Source organism: Mus pahari, chromosome 17 (genome assembly GCF_900095145.1).
Source record: "Mus pahari chromosome 17, PAHARI_EIJ_v1.1, whole genome shotgun sequence".
NCBI lineage: Eukaryota > Metazoa > Chordata > Mammalia > Rodentia > Muridae > Mus > Mus pahari.
Window position 1 is genome coordinate 66,774,025 of NC_034606.1, and position 24,970 is coordinate 66,798,994.

The 24,970-nt window shown below is 54.0% G+C and overlaps 1 protein-coding gene across 3 annotated transcripts in view; it reads right to left on the reverse strand.

Moving 5' to 3' along the window:
- Positions 1–18,953, reverse strand: part of Rarg (retinoic acid receptor gamma) — a 22,500-nt gene extending 3,547 nt beyond the window's left edge. Inside the window, exons 1-9 of one of the 3 annotated variants that reach the window (XM_021216223.1) lie at positions 18,671–18,953; positions 17,892–17,961; positions 14,217–14,545; positions 3,400–3,548; positions 2,631–2,772; positions 1,912–2,072; positions 1,630–1,806; positions 1,176–1,380; positions 579–737 (exon numbers count right to left, since the gene is read on the reverse strand). In XM_021216223.1, the coding sequence (XP_021071882.1) occupies positions 579–737; positions 1,176–1,380; positions 1,630–1,806; positions 1,912–2,072; positions 2,631–2,772; positions 3,400–3,548; positions 14,217–14,400 (1,177 nt within the window). In that variant the 5' untranslated portion in view covers positions 14,401–14,545; positions 17,892–17,961; positions 18,671–18,953. Of the gene's footprint in view, positions 1–578; positions 738–1,175; positions 1,381–1,629; positions 1,807–1,911; positions 2,073–2,630; positions 2,773–3,399; positions 3,549–7,631; positions 8,073–14,216; positions 14,546–17,891; positions 17,962–18,670 lie in introns of those variants that run through there. The other 2 variants (XM_021216225.2, XM_021216224.2) reach the window with 2 other exon arrangements.
- Positions 18,954–24,970: the final 6,017 nt, after the last annotated feature.

Genomic DNA, 24,970 nt, shown 5'->3' on the forward strand with positions numbered 1-24,970 from the left:
ATACAGAGAAACCTTGTCTTGAAAAAAACAAAAAACAAAAAAAAACAAAAACAAAAAAACAAAAACAAAAAAATTTTAGCCTATCTAGTTTCCAAACAGAAGAAAAAAAAAAAAAAAAAAATAAGGCATAAAAAAAATAAAAAGTAAAGGAAGGCCTGAGATAGCTCAGTGGTTAGGAGCACTGACTGCTCTTTCGGAGGTCCTGAGTTCAAATCCCAGCAACCACATGGTGGCTTACAACCATGTGTAATGAGATCTGATGCCTTCTTCTGGTGTGTCTAAGAAAACTACAGTGTACTTACTTATAATAAATAAATAAATGATCTAAAAAAAAAAAGTAAAGGAAGCTGGGCTGTCACTTAGAGCATTTGCCTAGTTTATGAATGGTACAGGGTTCCTCTCCCAGCAACACACACACACACACACACACACACACACACACACACACACACAAGCCAGGACTCCATGGAGGTCCCTGGATTCTCTGTTCCTCTCTCCCCCTGCCCATGCCTGTCCACCTGTGTGACTCAGGAGACCTGCAGATCTGGGGAGGGAGAGAGAGTTGACTCAGAACTAACCCTTAGTGCTGATGCCCCGGAGGTCCGTGATTTTCATCAGCATCCTTGGGAACATGTAGGGTTGGCTGGGTCTCCGTCGCCGGGCATAGAGCCTCAGGGCTTCCAGCAGGGGCTCCTGCAGCTTGTCCACCTTCTCGGGCTCTTCCAGGTCCATTCGGTCTACACAAGGACAGTGGATGAGACATGGTAGGACACAGTGACAGGCGGCTGATGCCTGACAGACCTTACTCAGAGGGCCTCAAAGCCAGACTATCTCATCCGCTCTTTACTCCTGTCACTGAGCCCTCCAGGTTCGCTCCCCTGACATAAGGCCCTGTGTTGGCAATGATGCTGGTCTAGAATATCACTCCCACTAAATCCCTATCTCAGCACTGTATCCAGGGCTTCTGCGTTCTCAGGACTCGCCGCCTTCTTTTTCCCTTAGCTTGGTTAGCCAGAAAGACTATACATAAGTCTGAGAAGTCTGTAGGATATGGCCAATAGGAACAATTCCCAGGGGAAAAGAGGACCCTGCTACCTGGTCAGAGTGTGGATAGGGTCTGGATAGAGTCTGGTGGGAGAGGAAGCCCATGCAGACACCAGGGGGCGCCCCCGCACCTCCACAGATGAGGCAGATAGCACTAAGTAGCCCAGTCTCGGTGTCATCCATCTCCAGGGGCAGCAGCTGCCCGGCAAAGGCAAAGACGAGGTCTGTAAGGGGCCCAAAGCCAGCATTGTGCATTTGGGTTCGGTTCAGGGTCAGCCCATCCGAGAACGTCATGGTGTCCTGCTCTGGGGTGTACCTCGTACAGATCCGCAGCATCTGGACGGTAGGGGGAAGGAAGACGGTTAGTGCTGCTCCTGAGGAAGGGCTCCCAAGTTAAGTTTGGTTCCCAGTAAGGAAGGCCTGAACCTGAGGAGTAAGGTGGAGAGGTGGGACTCTGAGATTGGAAAGGGGAGGCTACTGCTAAGACAAAAAGAGCTTAGGTGGAGGAGAGGGCTAAAGGGCGTGGTGGTGGTGGTGGTGGTAGAAAAGGGTCAGAGGGGTCCAGAACTCATCTGCCTAACTCACTAGGATGTCCAGGCAGGCAGCCTTGAGCAGCGTGATCTGGTCGGCAATGCTGAGCCCTGTGAAACCAGGCAGCCGCTTCGCAAACTCCACAATCTTGATGATGCATTTGGTGGCCAGCTCACTGAACTTGTCCCACAGCCCCAGGTCCAGCTGCACCCGGTGATCTGCGCTGGAGTTCTGTGGGGCAGGGGGTGGTGGGGGAAAGAAGTGAGCTTTGTGGGCACTCTCCGCACTGCCCGGCCCGGTCCTGGCGCCCTCACCCAGGCTCTGCCCACTCCTCACCGTGGTGTACTTGCCCAGCTGGCAGAGTGAGGGGAAAGTCTCCTGGTGGGCTTTGCTGACCTTGGTGATGAGTTCCTCTAACTGTGGACTCAGCTCGTAGCTGTCAGGAGACCCCTCCTCTTTTACCTCCTTTTTCTTCTTGTTCCGATCGTTCCTTACAGCTTGGGGTTAGAGGCAAAGAGAAGGATCAGGACCCTCAGACTCTCCTTCTGGACGTCTTCTCTCATCCTAGCTTAGTGGGCTCAGTTCTCATTAAGAGTACATATTAGTGCCTTAGTTTCCCTCTCTGCTACATAATCTCCTGTTTCCAGGCTGGTTTGCCCCAGCCCCACCCAGAGCCTACAGCCATGCTCCCTCCCCAGGCCAATTCGGCTCCATCCTGCCCTTCCGGTTGCCCTGCAGGAGCTGGGGGTTGGAGGGGGGCAGGATATGCAGGCAGGATATCCACTTATAGCCTTGGCAGCACAATGGTGGGGGGGGGGAAGGAGGGGCCAACTCAGAGCCATCTCAGGATCTGTCCTGTGAAAGAACAGGAGAAGGAAGGGATGAGCCCAACCCTCCTGCTCCACCAAACAGAAGCTACAGGGCGAAGAGAGCTAATCTAATGGGAATGGTCCTGGAGAAGAAAGCAGTCACTGGGTAGGCTAGGTCTCAGGGTCAGGGAAGCTGGACAGCAAAGGGGACAATCACACAATAGGACAGGATAGGAGAGAGCCTACCTTCCTTGGACATGCCCACTTCGAAACACTTTTGTAGCCGGCAGTACTGGCATCGATTCCTGGTGACCTTGTTGATGATACAGTTTTTGTCACGGTGACATGTATACACCATGTTTTTCTGAATGCTGCGTCTGAAGAAGCCCTGAATTTGGAAGCAGGAGTGTCACTAAACAGGGTACTGGGAATACCAGTATTTCTCAAGCAAAACAATCGGCCCTAGCTAGACCTGACCAGTCGTGTGTGTGTGTGTGTGTGTGTGTGTGTGTGTACACATGCATGTGAGCGCACACACACACACAATATCAAACCTTCTGTACACTATGTGGCAAGCATTCTACCACTGAGCTAGGTCTTCAGCACCTCATCCAATCAGTTAATCATTTATGCCCAAAGCAGTCCCTCATCCCACACAGACAAAAACACTTATGTGGACACAGTACCTGGGTCCCCTGCCTTTAAAATGATTTCTATTTATCTATTCACTTATTCATTAATTTTTTTGGTTCTTCAAGACAGGTTTCTTTGTGTAGCCCTGGCTGTCCTGGAACTAGCTCTGTAGACTAGGCTGGCCTTGAACTCAGAGAGATCAGCCTGCCTCTGCCTCTAGAGCATTGGCATAAGAGGGTCTCTGATGTGTTGCTGAGTTCTCAAGTCTGTTAAGCAAGCGTGCTACGTACTAAGCTGCATTGCCAGCCTTGTGTTTCTGTCTCTGTCGGTAAGCCCAGTCGACTCTGAGTGCTAAACTCATCCGCCCCCTCCCTATACGCACCTTGCAGCCTTCACAAGAGCTGACCCCATAGTGGTAGCCTGAAGACTTGTCATTGCATACAAAGCATGGCTTATAGACCCGAGGAGGTGGTGGGGGTGAGGGAGAGCTGGGTACCATCTCCTCCGAGCTGGTGCTCTGTGTCTCCACCGCTGAATGAAAAGCAGCATAAGATGAGCAGCCGTACCCTCATCCAGAGGCCTCTCTTTCTTGGGACCTGCTGGTGACCGCTGTTGTCACCCTTGTGCATAAGCCCTTAGCAGGTACTCCCTGGAAAGCCCAGACCCCCACTCTTTGTAGCTTGTTGGGATTTCAGGCCCCACCACTGCCCCCTACCCCATCCCCACCCCCATCAAGCCAACTCTTCTACATTAACGTTCAATTCTGCAAATTCCAGGCCAAGGAGTTAACTTCTCTGCTTCTGCTCCATAAAGTTGAAGATTGGTTGGGACTCAGCAGGTAAGAGCACTGGCTACTCTCCCAGAGGACCAAGGTTCAATTCCCAGCATCTACATGGTAGTTTACAACCATTTGTAACGCCAGTTCTAAAGGAACCAGTTCCCTCTTCTATCCTCTGTGGGCACCAGGCACAAAAATGGCACACGAAAATACATATAGACAGAACACCATACACATTTTTAAAGGGGGGAGGGGCATAGAGCTGAAAGGTTAGGGCTCACTCCTGACTCTGGTAACCCCAGAGTTCCTCTAGAAGCAGTTGGTGGGGGTGGGGGGTGGGCCGCAGATGTAGAGGCAAATGGGGCAGTTAAAGGCTACCTACAGCTGGCACCTGGCTGAATGACTTAATGTAAGTCACTCCTGAAAGAGCTTTCAGGTCAGAAGAGGAGCATTAGCAGCCGAGTGACCGGCTCAGTGTTGGCGGACAGGAGAGCAAGGCTCTCAGGGACTCTGACCATAGCTATGTGGCCTTTAGTGAAAGAAGCTGTGGAGGAAAACGGATTCACTCAGGCCCTTAGGTCCAGGAGCAGTTTGGGGTGTAGCAGAGGGTCAGGTGACACTGGGTAAACAGAGCTGAGGGGGAAGGGAGCTGCCCCAGACACTTTCCAAGCCTGTCTTCATTCCTGAACTGCTTCAGAAAACAGTAATAGTAGTTTATATGCAGTCCTAGCCAAGGCCCAGAGTAGGGGAGCCCACACTTTATACAGGAGGCTGCTGAGTGAGTACAAGCCTGCCACAGGCTGGGAGAGTATAGAGTTCACCCTCAGAAGCTCAGGATATCTGAAAACCAGCCAGCCAGCAGGACCTGCTGCCCGAATTTGGAAAAAGTGGTCAGGGGACGGGGTGTGGGGTGGGGTGGGGGGAATCTTGAAGACCTCCATCGTCCCTTGAAGGCACCTCCTGTGTGCGTCCTTCCTCCCACGCCATGTAACCCACCTGGTCACAAGTCCCTGGTCACAAGTCCATACGAGACCCAAGGTAGTGAGAGGACAGAAGAGTCCAAAGGTTGGGGGTTCCAGACCAGCTACACCACCTTACAAAGAGGGAAACCATCTCCACCCACCCCACCCCCCACGCACCCAATTAGCATAAGAATCCTACTGGAGTTAAGATTCCCCCTCAAAAGAAAGGGAGCGGAAGGGTGCAGGGAGTTTATTCAAGACTGGGGGTGGGGTCACCTGAATGGTAGGTGCTGGGAGGTTTGGGGAAGCCTGGAAGGCCTTTCCTGCCCTCACTTTCAGCCCATCCTGGGGTCTGAAAGGCCTGTGCGTGGGGTGGTACTCTCTCCTGCACTGACGCCCTCCCTACCCACAGAGAGCTGCCTCATTTCCTCATTTCCTCTCTTGCGCAAGGCCTGGGTGCGGTCAGGCTGGCATGGGGCAGGCAGCACCAGCCAATTATAAGACGGAGGCCCCAGAGAGCCTGCCCTTGGGCAGCCTTTCCCATCCTAATGGCACCGGCACCCTCTCTCGGCACCCCTCTGGCACATCATCCCCGCCCCCGGTATCCCAAGAGTGCCATGCGATGGCTCTGAGGTCACTGTGGGTGGAGGGCTCTGCAAAGCTGGCAGGGTCTTCTGGGATCCCCTCTTCAACACTGAGCTGAGACCTCGGCACAGGGACACCGCTCCTGGGCTCGGCAGGGGCCCCTGCTGAGGAGGAGGGGGTGGGCTCGGGGTTTTCTCCTTTTAAAGCCCAAATTGCTGAAATTGAGGAAATTCCTGGCCAGGCTGAGCGGAGCTTCAAACAAACTCTTTATAACCGGCTGTAAACGCTCCCAGCTGCAAGGCCCAGAGCTTGAGCTGCCTGGACTCACAATCTAGCAGACAATCTCCTTGAAGACACACACTTTTGCAGGCCAACATGACACAGATGCCAAAGCAGGCAGACTTACAGTGGGCACTGCCTTAGTTTGGGCCGGACCTTTAAACAGAGGAATGCACCAACATCAAGGCATGAGTACTCCATGTTGTTGGATGACAAGTCACAAAGCTGGGGGCTAAACAGCTCTACTACCAAACACCACATTCAGTCAGCACAACACCAGGACACCAAAGTTTCCATCCAAATGCCACTAGCACACAATCCAGCCCGACTTTAAACCACCTTCCCTCTGAATGTGACAGGGGTGCATTCCTGGCCAAACTTACTGGCTCAAACAGAAATGCAAAAATATTGAGCTACCAAGCCCAAAATGTCTCCAGAGGCCTAAATAAGAATATATATAGTCCCTATCTAGGATCCTTACAGCCAACACCCCCGCACCCCTCCCCCAGATATTTCTGACTCAGATGCCAGCCAATGTGCCCAGTAGTTCCCCATTATACTGGGCATGGCAAGGTTAAGAATTCATAGAAACTTGGTACAATGTACTAGTTCCATCTTCAGCCTTTAAATAGTACATCAATTCTTATCCCACCCAATCCCACAGTACTATCTCCTGTTTGATATCTCCCTTTCCACTATCCCAGTTAAATCTGAGAGCTCTGCCCTGGGACCAAAAAAAAAAAAAAAAAACTGAACTTGTAAACAGCGCTGCTGAGTGCCAAGGAGCTAGGCGCGTTGGCGGGGGCTCAGTGACCCGGCGTGCGCACTCCCCCAGCGCCAGCCACCCCGCCCGCTGCCCGCCCCTTCCCAGAGTGCTCCCCCCACCCCCAAGCCTAGGTCTGCAGTCATCCGTACCCAGACTGCGAGTGCGATGCTAACCCCCAGTAAATTTGGGGGTGTCCCAGGCTCCTCTCTCAGCCACTTCCAACAGCCCACCCCCGCCAGGCACTGTGGTCCAGGCTTCAAAGCCGCTTCTCATCTGGACTTTATTTTTACTGCCTCTCCATCCCCAGCTTTTTATTGCCGCTCTGGAAAGGGGTTCCAGGGCCCCATGCCTGGCATCTCCCATTACAGAGAGGGGGAAGATGGATATTTGGGGGCCTTACGATTGTTACCCCCTACCAGCTGTCACTTTCAGATCACCCCACCCACCCCGATCCAAACTTGGCTTTAAACTTTTCGCTTCCTGCTTAAGTGGTGTTGGAGCCACAGAAAAAGTCATCTGTCAAGACAACAGAATACATACACACTTCCAGGTTTGTTTGTTTGCTTTTTGTTGTTGTTTTAATGAGGATGGACACGGAATCCAGCTTTCTCACTCTTCTTTGCACACCCCTTGCACCCCAAAAGCAGAGCACACAGGATGCACTCTAGGACACAGCACTTTCCAAAAAAACGCCCCCGCAGCCACGCAAGGCACACGCCCTCCCGGCCTCAAGCTACAAACATCCCCACATTGGGCCACGAACATTTGCCAACCTAGGTGGGGTGTGACAGTGCGTGGAGAGACCCCCCACTCAACACCCACGTCTCCTAGGTCTGCACAAGCCAGGAATTCACACGCTCTGCTTTTTTTTTTTTTTTTTTTTTTTTACCGCTCCCAACTTCCAGCATGGACTTTACAAACGCTACCCACAGTGCTGGGTGCCATATCCCTAAAACCTGGAGGACACACTAGCAACATACATGGGTCTCTCACCCAGGGACTCTGGAGTGGCATCAACCAAAGCCCTAGCTAAACATCCACCATAAAAACCACATATACTCCAAACACTGCAGCACACACGCAAAGGAGACGGACTCTGGAGGCCCTCGTGTTTAAAGGGCCAGTACCTCATATAGAAAGGACCAGAACACCCTCTTGTGCCTGGTCCCAAACTTTACACACGGAAATCGTAAACACCAACCTCTCGTGCACCCAACACCGGATCTCCGAGCTCGAATACCTACATTGTAGACTGGCAGGCTGTGCCCAGGCAAAAGACTCAAGTCCGGCGAAGCAGGAGCTGCCAGTGGCTCTGCGTAGCAAGCCGGCCCCGGGCCCGGCCGCCCCATACAGCCGTCGCGGACCCGGGACAAACGATTCCATGCAGTCGTACATCGCGACCCGGCTTGGAGAGAAACTGGGTGCTAGAACACCAAGGACCCGCAGCCCATTCCCCCTCCTCCCCCCGCAGCGCCCCGCTCCTGGAGGGGGGAGGGGGAGGGCTAGCATAGGGCGCTGAGATGCATGGGGGGTAAGGGGTGGGCGGGAAGGAGGGGGATCCCCAGCAAGGGAAAAGGACTGGGCGGGGCGCGAAGGCGAAGCTGTAGCCTCTGCCTCCGTCTGCCTCACTTAGGGTGCCAAGGCAGCTAGCTCTGTGGAGACCTTTTGTAAAAGCAGAGCGTAGAGGGATGGGGGTGGGGCCTGGAGAGCGAAAGGGGCCGGGCACCAAGATGAGCAGAGCTGGGAGTGGAGCACATACACATACACATACGTCTACTAGCTGAGCGGCGCACGCGCTTGCTCAGACATACATCTGTGCAAGCATTTATCTTGGCAGGCACCACAAATTTGCAAACGTGCAATAGTGCACACGCATATCTGCACGCACATATATTCATAGGTGCAAGAATTTGTGCAAATACACCAGGCTCAGGAAAAATGCTTGCGATCATGCTCTCTCGACAAGCTGGAGGTCTGAACACATTTGCACTTAGGCGCGTGCCCAGGTGGGGATTGGGGGAAAGGAGTGAAGGAATCAAATATGCGCATTTTCTTTCACAGCGTCTTCCCCCTCCCTTCAACCCTTTCCTCGGCATACAAGTCAACACAAGCAAGGGTGTTAAGAATGGCCGTGTAGATGGGGAGCCTTGAGATGCCCTGCGCTACGCAACTCTCCAGACCCGCAGGACCTGCGTTACCTCCACCCCCCTCATTCCCGGGCCCGACTCCTCCTTCTTCCTTCGAGCGCGCGCGCGCGCGCGCGCTTCAGAGCTAAATACTACATTCCTGCGGCTCAGTGCGCGCTGCCGCCTCCTTCCTTCCCGATCTTCCCACCCCCGGTCCAAGGGCCAGAGCGCGTTCCCGCGGTGAACTCTCCGGGAACCCCCCTCGGGGCGGGTGGCCGGGCGCGCTCACCTCCTCCTGACCCGGCCCCGCCCCACCCCGCCCAGGCCGTCGCCAGCTCCGCAGCGGAGTCCCCCCCCCGCCCCCTCTAGCGCAGCGGAGTCTACCCCTCCTAGCTCCGGCTACCCTTCCTCTGCCGAGGGCTGGGCCGCCTCCCTCATAGTCCCCAAAGCTCTATCCCGCGACTGACACTCCCAAAGTGCCTCGGCTACCTCCCTCATTGCCCTCTCCCAGAACCTGACTCCAGTTTTAGAGCACAAACTGCCCCCTAAACTGTCCCAAACTGCGACTCAGACGAAACTGATCCCTCCCAATGACAACTGCCCCCACCCCGAGTTTCCACTGTGCTAAGCGCTTCCCCCCACCCTTCGCACTAACTGCCCTGCTGGTCATTCACTGCGCAGGGTCACTTATACCCCACCATAGGAAATAGCTGCCCCTCCCTCAGTGCCACCTCCAGTGCCCCCTTGGGCACTCGAGGGAGGGGGTTGGCCACGTCAGAAGTTTGCCCTGGCCTGGCCGCGTCGAATCGGGGACCCTGGCCCCGGGACAACGCCAGTGGCGGCGACTCCCGGAAACCGCCCCCTCCCCCGCGCCCCGCCCTCCGGCCGCCCGACCGCCCGACCGCCCGGCGGGCCGGCCCAGCCGGCTCTGTCAGCGCGGCTCACACGGGGAGCGCCCGGGAGCGGGAGCGGCGCCCGGCCCGACCCCTTCCCCCGCCCGGCGGCTGTGGCTGAGCCAGGGCGGGGCGCACTTTTCTAAGAATCTGCTGTACCGAGTCGGGGTCGCACTGGGGTGCTGAGAGAGTGGGGCGCCTGTTGGAAGAATAAAAAGCAGGAAGGGGTGCCAGAGTAGGCAAAGAAGGCGGGAACGGGGGAGGGGAACGGGAGGCTGCCAGAGACTCAGGGGGCAGGGCTGAAGAGGAGGGCCTAAAATGCGGATGGCGATGGTGGGCTGGGGTGGACTGGCAAACTGGGAGCTTGCAGCAGGCACGAAGACAAGATTTTTCCAACCTAATGTGAACTTTCCCATAATGTCCAACACTCCATTTCTGAATCCAACCGTACCCCCCCCCCAAACAAAACAAAACAGAAAAGAAAGTCCGGGACTAAGTGCCTGAATTGGAATAGAACCAGTAGGCAAAAAAAGTAGAAAATGAAGAGTATGCCCCCCCCAAAAAAAAAACAGGGAAAAAGAGTCTTGACGAGTCAACTTCAAGCTTGTAAGTTCCCCTTCCCCCTCCGAAATCTGAAAGGTCCCAATTAAGTCAGGCCTGCCTGGTTGGTAATTAGAACCAGAAGTGGCCAGGCCACAGGGAGGGGGTTGGGAGAAGGGCACAAGAGTGGGGGGGGGCTCCAGGAAGCCATGAGTTCTCAAAAGCCCCCCTTTCTCTTCACCAGATGCACCCCAGTCCTCATCACCCCATCTGTGTGTACTTTGAGAGCATTGCTGGGAAAAGGTATTAAGGTATCAGACCAGTCTATGCCATCAGCCCCAGCCCTTGCTCAAGACACAGTACAGCCTTGGATAGAAAGCAAAATGGGGGGAATCTAGTGCCCCTCTTTTCCCCAAAGCACCCCCAACCCTTATTGCAGCAATTAGACCCATTAGCCTCTAGCATTTCATGGGAACCAGATGTTCCCCACCAGCCTTGGTGGGGGTACGAAGGGGAGACTGGTGCCTGACTCACCCACCCCCTTCCCTATGACCCCCACCACCAGGGTGCACCCCCTCCCAGCTAGATCCTGGAAAAGCTTTGGTCCCGGGGGGAAAGAATGTGCCCCTCCCCCACTGAGAAAGCCAACAGCACTCAGGCTTCTAGCCTGGTCACCCCTCAGAGCTCTACCAGTTCCTGGCAAAAAAGAAAAAATGTGAGTTTGGCGGAGCAGGACAACGAAGTCCCTTCTCTCTCCGTCTTGCCACCTCTTCGTGAGGTTTGAGGATCACTGACTTGGAGCTCTCCCTGCTTAATAACCCTCTTTTTCTTCCAAAAATCTCACTCTTAAAAACTGAAGGGGTATTTCAAACTAAAGTAGGCCCCGCCCAAAAGGGTAAGTCCTCAAGGGATAGGTCCCACCTGAGGAGCTCTGGGAGGGGTCTTCCGAAGACAAGGAGGGGGTGGCAGAGGGAGGTGTGAAAGAGAGGGTGAGGCCCAAAGCAAGGACGTGAGGCGCTCTTGGCAGGGTGGGGGCTGGGACAGGGTAGGGGGCCAGGAGAGGGGGGGTGCCGCCTGGGCCCCAGCAGCGGCGGCAGGCTCGGCTCCCCCCGCCGGAGAGGTTTCCTGTTGCAATCAAAGCCCCGTTTGTGTCGGCCTGGGGCTGGAGTTGGAGCCGGAGGAGGAGGAGGAGAGACTGGGAGGGGAGGGGAAAGAAGCAGCCACCGGGGGTTTTTCCTGGAGGAGACTTCGCTGCCGCCTGCTTGCCACCCTCATCTGCCATGACTTTCTTTCCTTACTGGCCTCCTGGCCCCTCTCTGGGTCTGCATCTGTATAGCTGCCCCTCTGGACTAGGTCGGGGCATCTCCAGCTTCAATCCTTTTCTCCTTGTGCCAGTCTGCTCTCAATGTCCCCAAGTAACTTAGTACGGTGGAGCTCTTGGGCTCCCTGCCCCACAGACACTGGCCCCACCACCATGGCGGCTATTACCGCCACAATACTTGAAGAACAAACTGGGCTAGGTCTTCAAGACCACAGAATCCTTTCTCTGCTGGCGCACTCTGCCCCCCCCCCCCCGTAATCCGGAAAAGCAAACAGACTACACGTCAGTGTTCGTGAGCGCTACACGGAGGTCCGGACACTTGGCCTGTCGTTCACAGGCCTGTATGCACGCACGCACGCACGCATGCATACACGCGGGTGCGTGTGCACTCCCTCCGTTTTTCATGCACACAGGTCTATGCTTGCCTAGCTCGGCAGCTCAGGCTCCCCTCGCCTCTCCCCCTCCTCCACAACAGGGTTCTAAGATGCCTGCCTCACCCGCTGAGGCCCCAGGAGAGCCCCAAGAGGTGGAGCAAGCAAGACTTCTTGTCACCAAGGATATCCCCAAGGTGCCAGGGGCTGACTCTTCAATCCTATTCAAAATCCAACCCCCAAGGAGAAGCTTCAGGCCCCTCCTTAAACCATCCCTTCTTATCCTGAGAAAGAAAGAGGGTGCTACACTGAATAGAGGATGTAATGAGAGTTAGAGGCTCAGGATCGCAGTGTAGGTGAGTATGGGTGTCCTCGTCGTCATCAGATTTATGGCTCTGATCCACCCCTCCCATTTATGATTAGATGGCTACAGTCAAAAAGGGACAGCGGATCAAAGCAAAGGAGAGATGTTACTCTCTCATCCTTTGGTCGGTTACTCTCCCACCAAGAGGGTCCCGAAACTCCAGGATTCCTTCTTCCCTTCAGCCGGACGCCCCACCCCAAGCACTCTGTCTGGACCCAGGCCTTCTCCTCCTCCCTACCCCACCTGCTACCTCCCTGCCTGGGCCTGTCCCTCCATGCTAGCCCGCCACACCCTCCTCAGCTGCCTTCCCTGGTACTGCCTCTTCTTTTGGAGCTCTCCTTCCCGCACCCATCCTTCAGGGTGACCTTTGAGGATGGGGCTCAGCCGGCTGCTTTCCATACCTTGACCTCACTTTGAACCCTGACCTCCATCTCCCTGTATGTAGAATACAAGGAACAGAAGGAGCCATTCAGTGGGTACTAGTGTCCTTCCTACCACCAGCCTTTCCCATCTTCCTTTCTGATTTCAGCTCCTTTAGTCACCTCCCACAGGACCTAGGGAAACCAAGTCGGAAGACTGTATGATTAGGTTGTGTGGTTCCCTGCAAGGGATACGTTACACGGGAGTTAAGGCTTATTCCCACTGCCTGGTGTCGGGCAGGTTCACAGAATGACACTCAGAAAGAAGGAGAGTTCAGCTGAAGTTTCCAAACACTCACCCTGCATGCCACACTGAAACCTCCGTTGTACTACAGCCACACCACAAGTAGCCCCTACCGGACACCAGCAGCCCTATAAATTCTTGATAATCAACCCTCCTGATTCTTCACAGTTTTTATTGCATAAACTGGAGTTCTGTACAGGAGCAGTCTGTGTACGCATACACTACACATAGACTGGGAGACAAACACACACACTCCTATATACGAAGCGCGCCAGTGTCACCACTTTGCCTTAAAGGCTCTCCTCTTTTGCTCAGTGTCCTGGCTATACCTTTACTGTTGTCGCTGCTGCTGCTGCTGCTGCTGCTACTGTTCCTTGAAACAGGTTTCTCTGTGTAGACCAGGCTGGTCTCAAACTCAAAGATCCCTGCCTCACTCTCATGAGTGCTGGGATTAAAAGTGTGAACCAGGTAGCCGGGCATGGTGGCGCACACCTTTAATCCCAGCACTTGGGAGGCAGAGGCAGGCAGATTTCTGAGTTGGAGGCCAGCCTGGTCTACAAAGTGAGTTCCAGGACAGCCAGGGCTACACAGAGAAACCCTGTCTCGAAAAACAAACAAACAAACAAAAAAAGTGTGACCCACCATGCTGAAGAATGTGTCCTCATCTTTTTCTGTCTCTATCCCCCGCTCCTGGCGAACCTTTCATTTTACCTCTTCTGTATACACAGAGCCCTGTGCCAGAAACTGGAGTCCGAGGCCTCCCACCACACCCCTGTCTGTCATGTCCTGGTCAGGAGTGACAATTGCCAAGTGGGCACAGAAGGGTCCCAGAGGGAGAGAGGAAGCTCAGACCTTACTTGGTGGCTGCATTGAAACGCTAAACCTGAAGAGGACAGGCCCCAGGACAAGCAGGGGTCTGCAGTGTGTGGGGACTATTCCAGGCCTGGAGGGAGGGGAGGACTCCAGAAACATGTGGCTAAGGAGAGGATACTCCTGAGTAACCCTTGCTCCAGTCTAGATATGTTGTAGACCAAGAGCTACCTCTTTGCCATTGGGCTACTTCTGTCCTCAGAACTTCAGGCATTTTTTTTTCCCACACATCTTTACACACCGGGCATTTTTTTTTTCCCACACATCTTTATGCACCGGGCACTAAGTTTCCTTCCTATTGGCAGCCTTAGAACCTCATAGCCCTTCTTCATCACAGAGACAGCTGACAGACTGACTTCTCAGATACTCTAGTCCCCCGTCTGTACTCCCGACCACCCCCAGCCGCATGCAGCTTTAAAGGACCCTAGACACACAAGCAAGCTCAGGTGTCCACAGGACTGTGTCCCCTCCTGGGCTGAGCTCCCCAGGAGGCAGTTTTAGATCCTCTACTCTGAGATCATATTTGAACAGAACTGCCATCCATAGATACTATCCTCAAATACATCTAACTCCACCCCCACTACCCCCATCTTTGCCCACCTTTCCAACAAGGAAGTCCATTTTCTATATCACACCCTACCCATCTGCCCTCATTTCCTCCCCAAGACCCCTGAGACTCACAGAGAGAAGCCATCTCCTTGGGGAGGTCAGGCTGACCCAGGCCCCGGAAGCTAGGGCTCAGCATCTCAAATGGTGGTGACCCTCTGAGTGCACCTGGGAAGGCGAACGGGAAGCCTGCGCCTGGATAACCAGATCCTGGCCCCAGGGCACCGGGGGCAAAGAGTCGCTCCTTGTTGGTGGCCATGGTAGCTGCTGTGGCGTGGGAATCCCTTGGACTCTGCAGCGGGCGGGGGTGGTCTTCAGCTGCAGCCCCCGCCCATGCCCACTGCCCTGGCCTGGGAGGCTCCGTGCCCACCCCGCCTGGCCTGTCCAATGGGTTTCCAAGGATCCTAGAACGAGATAAAGGAAAAGACACATGAGATGACTGACAACGTCCATGCGGATCACCACGCAACCCAAGTCTGTGAGCGTCTGACCATCCGTTACTCCTACCGCCCCGGCTTGGGCACTTGCAATTCCATAGACTGGACAGGGCAGAAAGCTCAGCTTCAGGGAAGGAAAACCTGAGGCTCTCAGGTAAACAACGACTTGAGACCTTTTGGTGAGGTCCCCAGATGGAAGAAGCACCAGAACCAGATCAGACATCTGCTCTAACTAAGTGTGACTCCCAAGACTCCGACACTCAGACTGGGGGTTTATAGCCCAGTGCTGGGTTGCTTGCTTAGCATGTAGCAAGTGCAAGGTTCTGGGTTCGACACCTAGAACCAGAAAAAAAAAAAAAAAAAAAAGGCAAATTTCAAACTGAGCTTGTATACCTTTAGCAGGCAGACCTCTCAGAGTTTGAGGTCAGCCAGATCCACACCATAAGACCTTGCCAAAAGAAAAAAAGAAAAAGAAATAAGAAAGAAAATAAGGAAGAAGAAAGATAGAAAAAAGAATAAATAAATAAATAAAAATTAAGCACATTAAAAAATAAACTAATTCAAACTCTTTTATTTTATTTTATTTTATTTTTATTTTTTGGGTTTTTTTTTTTTTTTTTTTTTTCGAGACAGGGTTTCTCTGTATAGCCCTGGCTGTCCTGAAACTCACTTTGTAGACCAGGCTGGCCTCCAACTCAGAAATCCACTTGCCTCTGCCTCCCAAGTGCTGGGATTAAAAGTGTGCACCACCACCGCCCTGCCTGATTCAAACTCTTACTACTGTGGTGGTGGCAAGCATAGATTTCTGCTGTAACTTCTGAGTCTTACACGGCTTTGGAGAGTAACAGTGTATTGGTCACACGCAGGCTCCCTGAACTGACGCCTCCACTTGCTGGCTGGGGGACTTGGGAGGAATTACTTAATCTCCCTATGCCTCCGTTTCTTCATCTACCACTTGAGGATAATAGGACCCACCAGTTGGTAAGGTTGTTTGGGGGATTCACTAATTCATCGTGCACAGAGTGTTTAAGGTAAAGTAGGGCACACGCTAAATGCTATGTCCAAATCTCGTACTTGGTACTTCCCGCGTGCCTTTTAATTATCATTTGCTTCCTCTGTCTTCCTTGGTACTCCCTGTTTCCCTTCCCAACTCTTCCTCTGTCACCAACCATCCCACAGTCAGCCTACAGTGCCTATGCTCTCTGAGCAGGTGGAGCCCTACTAGGAGAGAACCGGAAGACCCCCTCCTTGTCCTCAGTCCACATTGCTCCTCCTCCTCCTCTCTCTGGACTCTGAAAACCTCTCCCTATATTCTTTCCTCCCTCAAAGGTAGCTTCCCTGACCCCTGATCTAGGAAAGGGGAACCCAGGTCCCGCACCCCACCATGCGGTGGCCAAGGGAAAGGTCCTCCATAGATCTCCAGAACCACCTACCACTGTGAAGGTTAATGGGCTGGGGTGCAGCTCCACTCCGTAGGAGACGGATTGAAAGTGGACAGACAGATTGAAAGTGGACAGACGGATTGAAAGTGGACAGAAGACCACAGTGGGTGCCCAGGTGGGCATCCGTCCACTTAGAAACTGTCTAGGATCGGCGTCTTCTCCCCGTCTTTGTACCTCTTCCTTTTTTTCCCTCTTTCTTTCTCTCATCTCTCTCAATCTCCACACTCTTAGGAATGAACCCGTAGAGGAGACTCTGACCCTCACTAGATGCCACCAACAGGCCTGGGACCCTCTAACTTTTTACCCTGATGCCCCTAGAGAGTCCTACAGTATTAACTCAGAACCTCCAGGAACCTTTTCTTAGTCCATGAGGTCCTCATCCCAAGTTAAACCCAGGTGGATCCAGGAGTCCAGGGCCCCCTAGGCCCCTGGGCCATAGCTCAACAGGCTGGGCTACATTCCAGGTGGATTAACCCCTCCAACGCCAAGAATGATGAACTGGTAGAGCACCCCCCCCCCAATCTTTCCCAGATTCTGCTTAGACTGGGAATAGCTTTCTATTCCAGCCATCCTTGTCTTGGCATCTTACCTACAGATGGGAGACAGACCTCTAGGGTAGGGCAGAACTTCAACAGGAGGTGGAGGGGAAGGGGTGTTCAGGCTCCTGGTCCTCACCAAGGACATTGTAAGCAAAGGACAACTCTCCTGGCCTTCCTCCTCAAGTACCTGGGAGGGAGGCTTAGAGGTGAAGAAGGTAACAGATATTCTTCTCTCCTAAGTCTGGTCTCTCTGGGAAGGGGACACACTTCAGTTCCAGGTAGAAGTGCGGGAGTCAAAGGAAATCCTAAATGAGGCCTTAACTGTCTTGGTTCTTTGTGGGACCTGCAGAAGACAGAGAATGCTCCTCTCTTCCCAAGATGCCACCTCAGATGGTGCGGCCTAGAAGGCGGGCAACTGACTTGGGGAAAGGGTTCTTACAAAGCTTCTCTTAGAGATGAGGTGGAGTTGAGGGGAGGGCATGGATGAAGGGGGCTGCCGGATGGAAGGGGGGCGTCTCCCTGCTGCCCTGCCCGCTCCAGAGCCTGGAACAAAGCCGCTCTTGTCAGTTGCTCTCCACCCGCTGCCCCCCTCCCCTCTGTATAAACACGACCACCTTTTTCCATGACCCCATCTCCAGAATGGGAGGAGAACCCAGGCATCCTCTACCCTAGCCCGAGCCCCAAGCCTGCTCCCCAGGAGGCAGCAGTGGACCTAGCTTCCCTGGCTCCTTGCCGTTGTCAGGGGGAGTCTAGACCCTTGATCCTCCACCTTGAATCCTCAGGTGCCCTCCCTCTACCCCACTGGCCCCAGGGAGGGGCAGTACCCAGGAGGCAGGCAGGCAGGCCATGCCAGTGGAATGTGTGTGGGCATCAGAGGGCACGGGCAGGGTGGGGCTGAGGGGGGAACTGGAGGTGCCAGTTAGGTGGCTTTCTGAGCCAGAGGTGGGGGTGTGCCCCGGGGTTGGGGGGGCGTGTCCTGTGCTGCCTACTAGTTCTAAGCCACTGTGTGTGTGTGTGTGTGTGTGTGTGTGTGTGTGTGTGTGTGTTAGGATACCCAAGCTCTGAGCACCCTGGACCCACACACTCCCCTTAAACCCCTCTAAGTCTTCTTACTGACAATGGCTGTGGTCCTCAAACCCTAACTCAGTACCTGAAGAATAACCATAAGACCATAAGAGCAGGAGCCTCAAATTTGAGGAGTAGGATCCCAACTGCCCCGGGCTTAAGCCCTACAAGAGGGAATTATTTGAGCATTTTGTTCTTGAGTCCCCTCCCAGAGTCAGACATCCCTGCTGCCCCATCCCCATGACCACCAACTAAGCATATTCTTACCCTCTGGCCTCTGCAGAGATTCCCTCCTACATACTGGGCCAGGCTGAGGTGAGGGACCTGGTGGAAACCGCTGGAAACCAGAGAGAGAGGCGCTGTCAGTGGCACTCCAGGACTGGGGCTCTCCTGAACCTGTCCCAGCGTTATAACTCTAGCTTTGTTCCACTGGGGCCTCCCCTCGAGAATATTCTAAAAGAGCTCCCCTTCATTGGCTCACTTGTGCAGTATAGATCAGAGAGAAACCAGGTTCTGCAGTCCAAACTCCGCAGACCACTTTACCCACCCAGACACAGCCAGGACCACTTGCTAGGTCTTTCCTGGTCCCTCTGCAGAGCCCTGCCAATCCACTGGAGAAAGGGTACTTGGACCATCAGATCCACCCTTCAGTACGCCCCCCGCCCCACTCCGGTGGAAGAATGCCATCCTTTCCCAGAGGAGGAAAACCGTCTTCTCTGACATTCCGAGTACAGGAACATAGGTTCGCTTGCCCAAGACTTTCCTAAATGCTCTCCTTCAATACTCACCAAAATCAAGGGCAGACAACCCGGCCCATCCTCAGTCTGTCTAAAAAAAATCTTCCCTTTCTCTTCCCGGGTCACGACTGACCCCAACTTGGGGCAGGAAGCCTCCGCGTAAGCCTGGCTAACAGCTTGGCCACCCCCGGAGGGAAAGGACCCCAAGGCTCCCGACGCCCCCGCCCCTGGCTCATTTCAGCAGAGGACCCCGGCGTCCGCGGACGGAGGGCGGCCAGGCGGGCGAGCCGGCTTCCCAGCCTGACTCACCTGGAGGGGAGGGCGGGGGAAGGAAGGCCGCAGAGCCCCGAGGTCCCGGCGTCGGGCGGTCTCGGGGATGGAGCGCCGCGGTGTTAGTGACTCGCGGTAATGGGGGGCTTCAGGGGGGCACGGCTCTAGGCTGGGACAATCCCGGGGCCTCTCGGAGCCCGCCCGCCCACGTGACCGCCCCAAAATATCCGACACATTTTCTCCCAAACCGCACACTGACTCCGCAGGCGGGGACACGGAAAATATTTTCTTTCTTTTTCTCCCTCCCTACCCCCCCCACCTCCCTCCCTGCCTGGCTCCCTCCTCCCCCTCCCGCCCTCGCTCCTCCCTCCCCTGCCGCTTGCCCCTGCCCGGCTCCCTCCTCGGTGCCCTGGGGCTGGGGGGGGTGGCTGGGGGGGAGGACTGGGCGGGGCGGCCCAGGACGCCTGGGTCTCTGCCCCTCCCATTTGCTAGGCTTCCGTGGCTCCATCCCCGGGAGGCCGGGCAGAGCTGGCAGAGGTCAGTGTCCTGGGCTCCATGATGCCAACCCTTTCTCTCTGGCGCTATCCCCCCCCCCAGCCATTTGGGGAGACTGAGTTGTCTTTGGTCACGCCGTATTCTGCCAGGCCGGTCTCTGGTACCTCCCAGGGTAGGCAGTGAGGGACATGGACACTCCCAGGACGTGGAGTGATGGGGCAGGAGTCTACCAGAGGAGAAGGCACTGTCCCCTTTTCCTAGTTAACCTCCACCTGCAGGTCAAAGCAGTCTCCCTTCCCCTGGCCTTCTCTGTCCTATGGCCTAGGAGCAAACTGGTTTAACTAGTGGGAGTTATGATGAAGGTGCTGCGAATTGGGTTCACAGACTTCCTCCCTCTCATTCTGCCTGCAGTTAGCTCCAGGAGTTAAAGCGCGTGGGTCTCTGGCTGCCAATATCGTCCCCACCTTTAGACTTGGATTTACAGGGGGAGAGGCTGGCTGGGAGGAGGGCTGAAAGAACTTTAGGGAGGAGGGGGGATGGGAGGAGCCTTGCGCTGGGTGTGAGGGAGAAAGCCCAGGCGAGGGTGTGTGTCTGGCTCAGCCAGCGAGGCCTGCCTGGCTGCCTGGTAGATGCGCCACGAATGTTGTTGACGCTGGGTCTCTAGAAGCCCAAAGCCTGTGTATCTAATAGGGACATTCTCTGACTCCAAACAAACCGAGGCTGAAAGGCTCTCAAACGTAGAGAGGGAAGCCAATAGTTTGACTTTATACCACAGAGCACAGAGCCAGAGGAAAGTGAAGTTCCATGCACAGAACAGAAGCCCTCTCACAGGGACGGTCTCGACTCCAGAAGAGGAGAAAGCTCATTGGACGGGCTGGGCCAGGCAGTAGCCCAGAGGACCATTCTCAGCAACCCTCCCAGAGTGGCCAGCACCTGGGGAATGGGCCCTTGAATCACATCACATTTTCCACCTTGGAATTACTCAGCTCTGGTCTTGCTGTCACCCTAGGGGCCAGGCATCCCCCTCCTGGGAAAGACTTTTCTGGGTAGCCATTATCAGCTGAAGGAGAAGGGGGAAGAAGAGGCGTGCTGTGGCAATCCCAAGAGACCAGAGACGTCGTGGGGGGGGGGGCGCAGACTAAACTCTCTCTGCCTTTCGCTCCAGGGCTGGGAATAGGTACTCCAGGGTCCCGTCCCCAGGTGGCCTGACTGCTGTTGACTTTGCCGGTTACCCTGGGAGCAGCTCTTAGCAGTGTGGGAGGGGTGTGTGTCTGGGAGTTGGACCCTGGCATTCGGGCTGGGGTGGGATAGTGAGCTGCCTGTGTGGCAGGGATCCTGCCAGGAGGCTGCAAAGTTAACCCCTCCTGCCCTGCCCTGGTGGTGGCTGGCGGAAGGAGGGGCGGGCCCAGCTGCGGTTTGGGAATGTGGCCCTAATCCCCCTCCTCACCCCACCCCGGCACATCTGTAGTTGGTTTACAGTGAATGAGTCTCCTGTCCTCATGAACTGGGCTTGGGCACCATTCCCTTCCTGCCCAGGCACTGGGACACAGACTCAGGCACCACCCTGCTCAGCTCTCTCCACTGGTTCTTCCCTTCACCTTCCTTAGAGGATCTCAGGGACTTGACCCAGAGACCAAGCATCGGGAGCCATGAGACTGCAGCTTGGGGTAGCAGATAGGGATGGAGCAGTTAGTGGGATGAGAGGGGGGGCAAATGTGGGAGAGCATCCAAGAGGACAAGAAGTCTAAAACCCCATCGTTTTCCTGTTCCCTTTGTCCTGATCTGTCCATATGTCTCTGTCTCATTAGTGGGTGGTTTGTTCATTTATTATCCATCCCGGTTACTATAACTACTTCCTTGAAACTTTGTTCCAGCCTATGACTGGAGGGGGAAGTGTGTGTGTGTGTGGGGGGGATGCTGTCCAAGAATACTGACCCTGTGCCAACCCTTCTCATCAGTAATTGTCTCTGCCCCTCACCAAACCCAGTCACTGGAGTTGTACACAGACTCAATTAGCCACAACACACAGGGCCTGGTGGCAGAGGCCTTAATCCCAGCTACTCTGCAGGCTGTAGCATGAGGGCCCTCGTGAGAGCAGAGAGCTTCTGCACAGAGGAGGAGACTGGTAATCACCCAAGTGGGGAGACGGCCCCAGAGAAGCAGGGGAGTCTTTGCCAGCCACTGTCTAACAAGAGAAATAGCTAGAGAGAGGACTCAGCAGTGAACAGGCTGATGAACAGGCTGGTCTCAAGACAACACGGGAAAATATGTCCAACCTCCCTAGTAGTCAAAGAAATGCAAATCCAGTGTGCGTCGAAATCCCTTCCCACCCCATCACCTTGGAGCAAGAGAGAGGGCTCAGCATTTGAGACCACTTGTTGCTCTTGCAAAGGACCTGGGTTCAGTTTCCAGCATCTCTGCCATCTTATCCTGTCCTTGTGGACCAGGCTTTAGGTGCACATACATGCATACATACATACATACATACAGGTAAGACATTCATGTGCATAAAAGTAAGGGAAAAGAGGGCTGGCTAGGTCAGTTCTCAGGTACAGCATTTGACTAGCAATAGAAAGTCCTAGGTTTAGATCCCAGCAGTGTAAAGATTAATAGACACAGCAGATACGGAGAAAAACCTAAGAGTTCAAATGTGTCCCTTGCCGGGCGTGGTGGCGCATGCCTTTAATCCCAGCACTCGGGAGGCAGAGGTGGCCGGATTTCTGAGTTCGAGGTCAGCCTGGTCTACAAAGTGAGTTCCAGGACAGCCAGGGCTACACAGAGAAACCCTGTCTCGAAAAACCAAGTGTGTCCCTTGCCGCTCCCCATCTTGCAGCTATCCCAGTGTGGGGGACACAGCTCCCTTTTCTTTCCCCAGCCTTAAGTCTGCTTCTAGCTTTTGCTGTATTTATAGGTCCTTTGCTTGCTCACTGTGGCAGCTCAGAAAAGTGATATCCTGGGGGTCAGAGGGTCATGTGTCCTCTGTTGCTACCCTTGCTTTTTAATAGTTATCTTATGGGAGTGTATGTGTGTGTGCACATACCACATACATCCCGTAACAGAGAAGTTCAGAAGAAGGTATTGGGCAGCCGGGCAGTGATGGTCAACCTGGTCTACAGAGTGAGTTCCAGAACAGCCAAGGGCTAACCTGGTCTACAGAGTGAGTTCCAGAACAGCCAAGGCAACACAGAGAAACCCCGTCTTTTTTTTTTTTTTTTTTTTCAAGATAGGGTTTCTCTGTGTAGCCCTGGCTGTCCTGGAACTCACTCTGTAGACCAGACTGACCTTGAAGTCAGAAATCCATCTGCCTCTGCCTCCTAAGTGCTGGTAAAGGCGTGTGCCACCACTGCCCGGAGAGAAACACTGTCTTAAAAAAAGAAATAATAGGGGCTGGTGAGATGGCTCAGTAGGAAAGAGCACCCAACTGGTTAACTGGTTAAGGTCCGGAGTTCAAATCCCAGCAACCACATGGTGGCTCACAACTATTCGTAACAAGATCTGACGCCCTCTTCTGGAGTGTCTGAAGACAGCTACAGTGTACTTAAATATAATAAATAAATAAATCTAAAAAAAAAAAAGAAATAATAATGAGGAGGAGGAGAGAAGGAGATGGCATCAAATCCCCTAGAACTTGGGTTACAGACAGTTGAACTATATGGTGTTGGGAGCCAAACCCTGGTCCTCTGGAAGAGTAACAAGCATGGCCAACTGCTGAGCCACCCCTCCAGCCCCCTCACTATCTGCATAACAGAGCAAAGGCCAGGAAGAATTGCAGGGAAAAGAAGATTCAGGAATGTCCTTCTGGTTCTGCATTTCTCCTGTAACCCCACTAGCTTCAAGACACCGACTAGGTCATTTTCTCAGTCTGGTCCTGCAGGCATGCCCCATTCCATACTCAGAGGTTGCTGGCAGATGTCTGTGGGGGCTGGGGGAAGCTGGATTACAGTCCCCAAGGACATCATTAAGGCACAGAAGTACTAGAGGGGCTTAGAGACCAGGGCACCCGGGGAGAACATGATGAAAACATGTTTTGTACTACACGTGTGCTTTCCTCATCCTTCCGTCGACACCTCCTCCCTCCAGGCGTGCTCTGTGCCAAGGCTGGTGCTGGCTTTGTGCTCCAAGCTTATTCAATTCTACCCTTGTACCAGGTCAGTCTGTGCTTGCCAGTAGCTCCTTGGCTCTGCTGATGTGTAAGTTTGGATGTGGAAGGTCCTAACCAGCCCCAGGGCTGTCCAGACCTCTGTGTAGAATAATGCCTTGGTTTTCAAACACAACGTTTTATGTGTTCTGAGGATCTCTTTCCTGATGTGCGCTGTTCATTAATTCGGCAGATTTGAATTAGACTATGTGTTAACCAGTATGCTAAGCCCTGGGAACACTATACACGGTCCCTGCCCTTGTTGGCTGGAAGTCTGATGGTGGTGTCAGGTGTTAACTAACCAGGCAATCAGGATGGAGAGGTGCTGCAGAAGGGTGTGTTTATACCCAGCCATGGGCATTGGGAGAGCTTTCTGGGAAGGAGAGAGGAGGGTAGTGAAAGAAAAATGTTCAAAGACCCTGGGGTTGAGGCCCCAGCTCTCAACCACATCACTATGACAAAAAAAGAGAGGGGTCCCTATTCCTGTGCCCTTCCTGTGTCCAGTATGCCCCAAGTAAGACCCTCCTCCAGGTCAGCTGTGCCTGAGTGGTTCCATTTAATCCTTCTCCTGTTTCAAAGAGCGAAACTGAGACACAGAAAGGGGAAGCATTGCAGGCTCGGGCTTGAGATTACCATGCTAAAGTCAAAGCTCCAAACGGGCAAATTCTCCAGCATGAAGAATCTTGCATTGCCTGGCTGGAGCCTCTTGGGGAGAAAGCTTTCTCCTCCCCGTATACTCCGCCCTGCTGCAGATCCAGCCCTGACCTGCCCCACTCCCTGGAGCTAGCATGTCTGCCTCCACAGTTGCTACAGTGTGCGCGAGGTGAGCGCTCCAGGTGTCTGCCAGCAGCGTGTAGGCGGGAGCAGCTGTCTGTTTTGCCCAGAACCTGCTTAGGGAGGGAAGATCTTCCTTCACCTCCATCCGTTCTGGGTACCAAAGTTCTAAGGATATTCCTTCAAATGTGGCTTTTTAATTCAGTGGGTGAGATCCGGCCGGCCCGGGGTCTTAGATACATTTAGCAACGGCTTTACACGGAGCTGCATACCAGTTGCACAGGTTTTCCTTTCTGAAGAAAAGAATGGAGGGCCCTTTGGAGGACAGAAGCCATGCCACTTCTGGAGGTGGCACAGGTCATGGGACCAATGGGGTTAAACGCCATCCCAGATCTGACCTACTTTTCTACCTGTGCCCACATCCCCTGAGGCTAGGGTGTTGGGTGGAGCCAGCCTGGCACCCCTATACCCACACCTGGGACTTCCCCTGATTGGAAAGCCCCAAGACCCAGGCCTCCTGCCTGCTCTGCCAAATCTCACCAAATGCCTGGGTTCTGCTCACCTCTAGTCAGATCTCCATTACTCTACATGCCAAACTACATCTTGATACCCATACCAAGGGATCCCAACCCTTGTGGGTGCACCCTTTAGGGCCTTCTTTGATGCCTGGCTGCTTCCCATCTGAAGATTTTTGTGTATGGAAGGGTGGGGGGTTCAAGACAGGGTTTCTCTGTGTAGCCCTGGCTGTCCTAGAACTCATGTAGACCAGGCTGTCCTTGAACTCACAGAGATCCTTCTGCCCTTGCCCCTGCCCCTGCCCCTGCCCCTGCCTCCTGAGTGCTGGAGAAAGCACGGCTGAAAAAAGTTCTTTGGAGATGTGGAGCAAGGAAGATAGGGCTTGCAGGAAGCTATCCCTTGTTGATTATTTACCC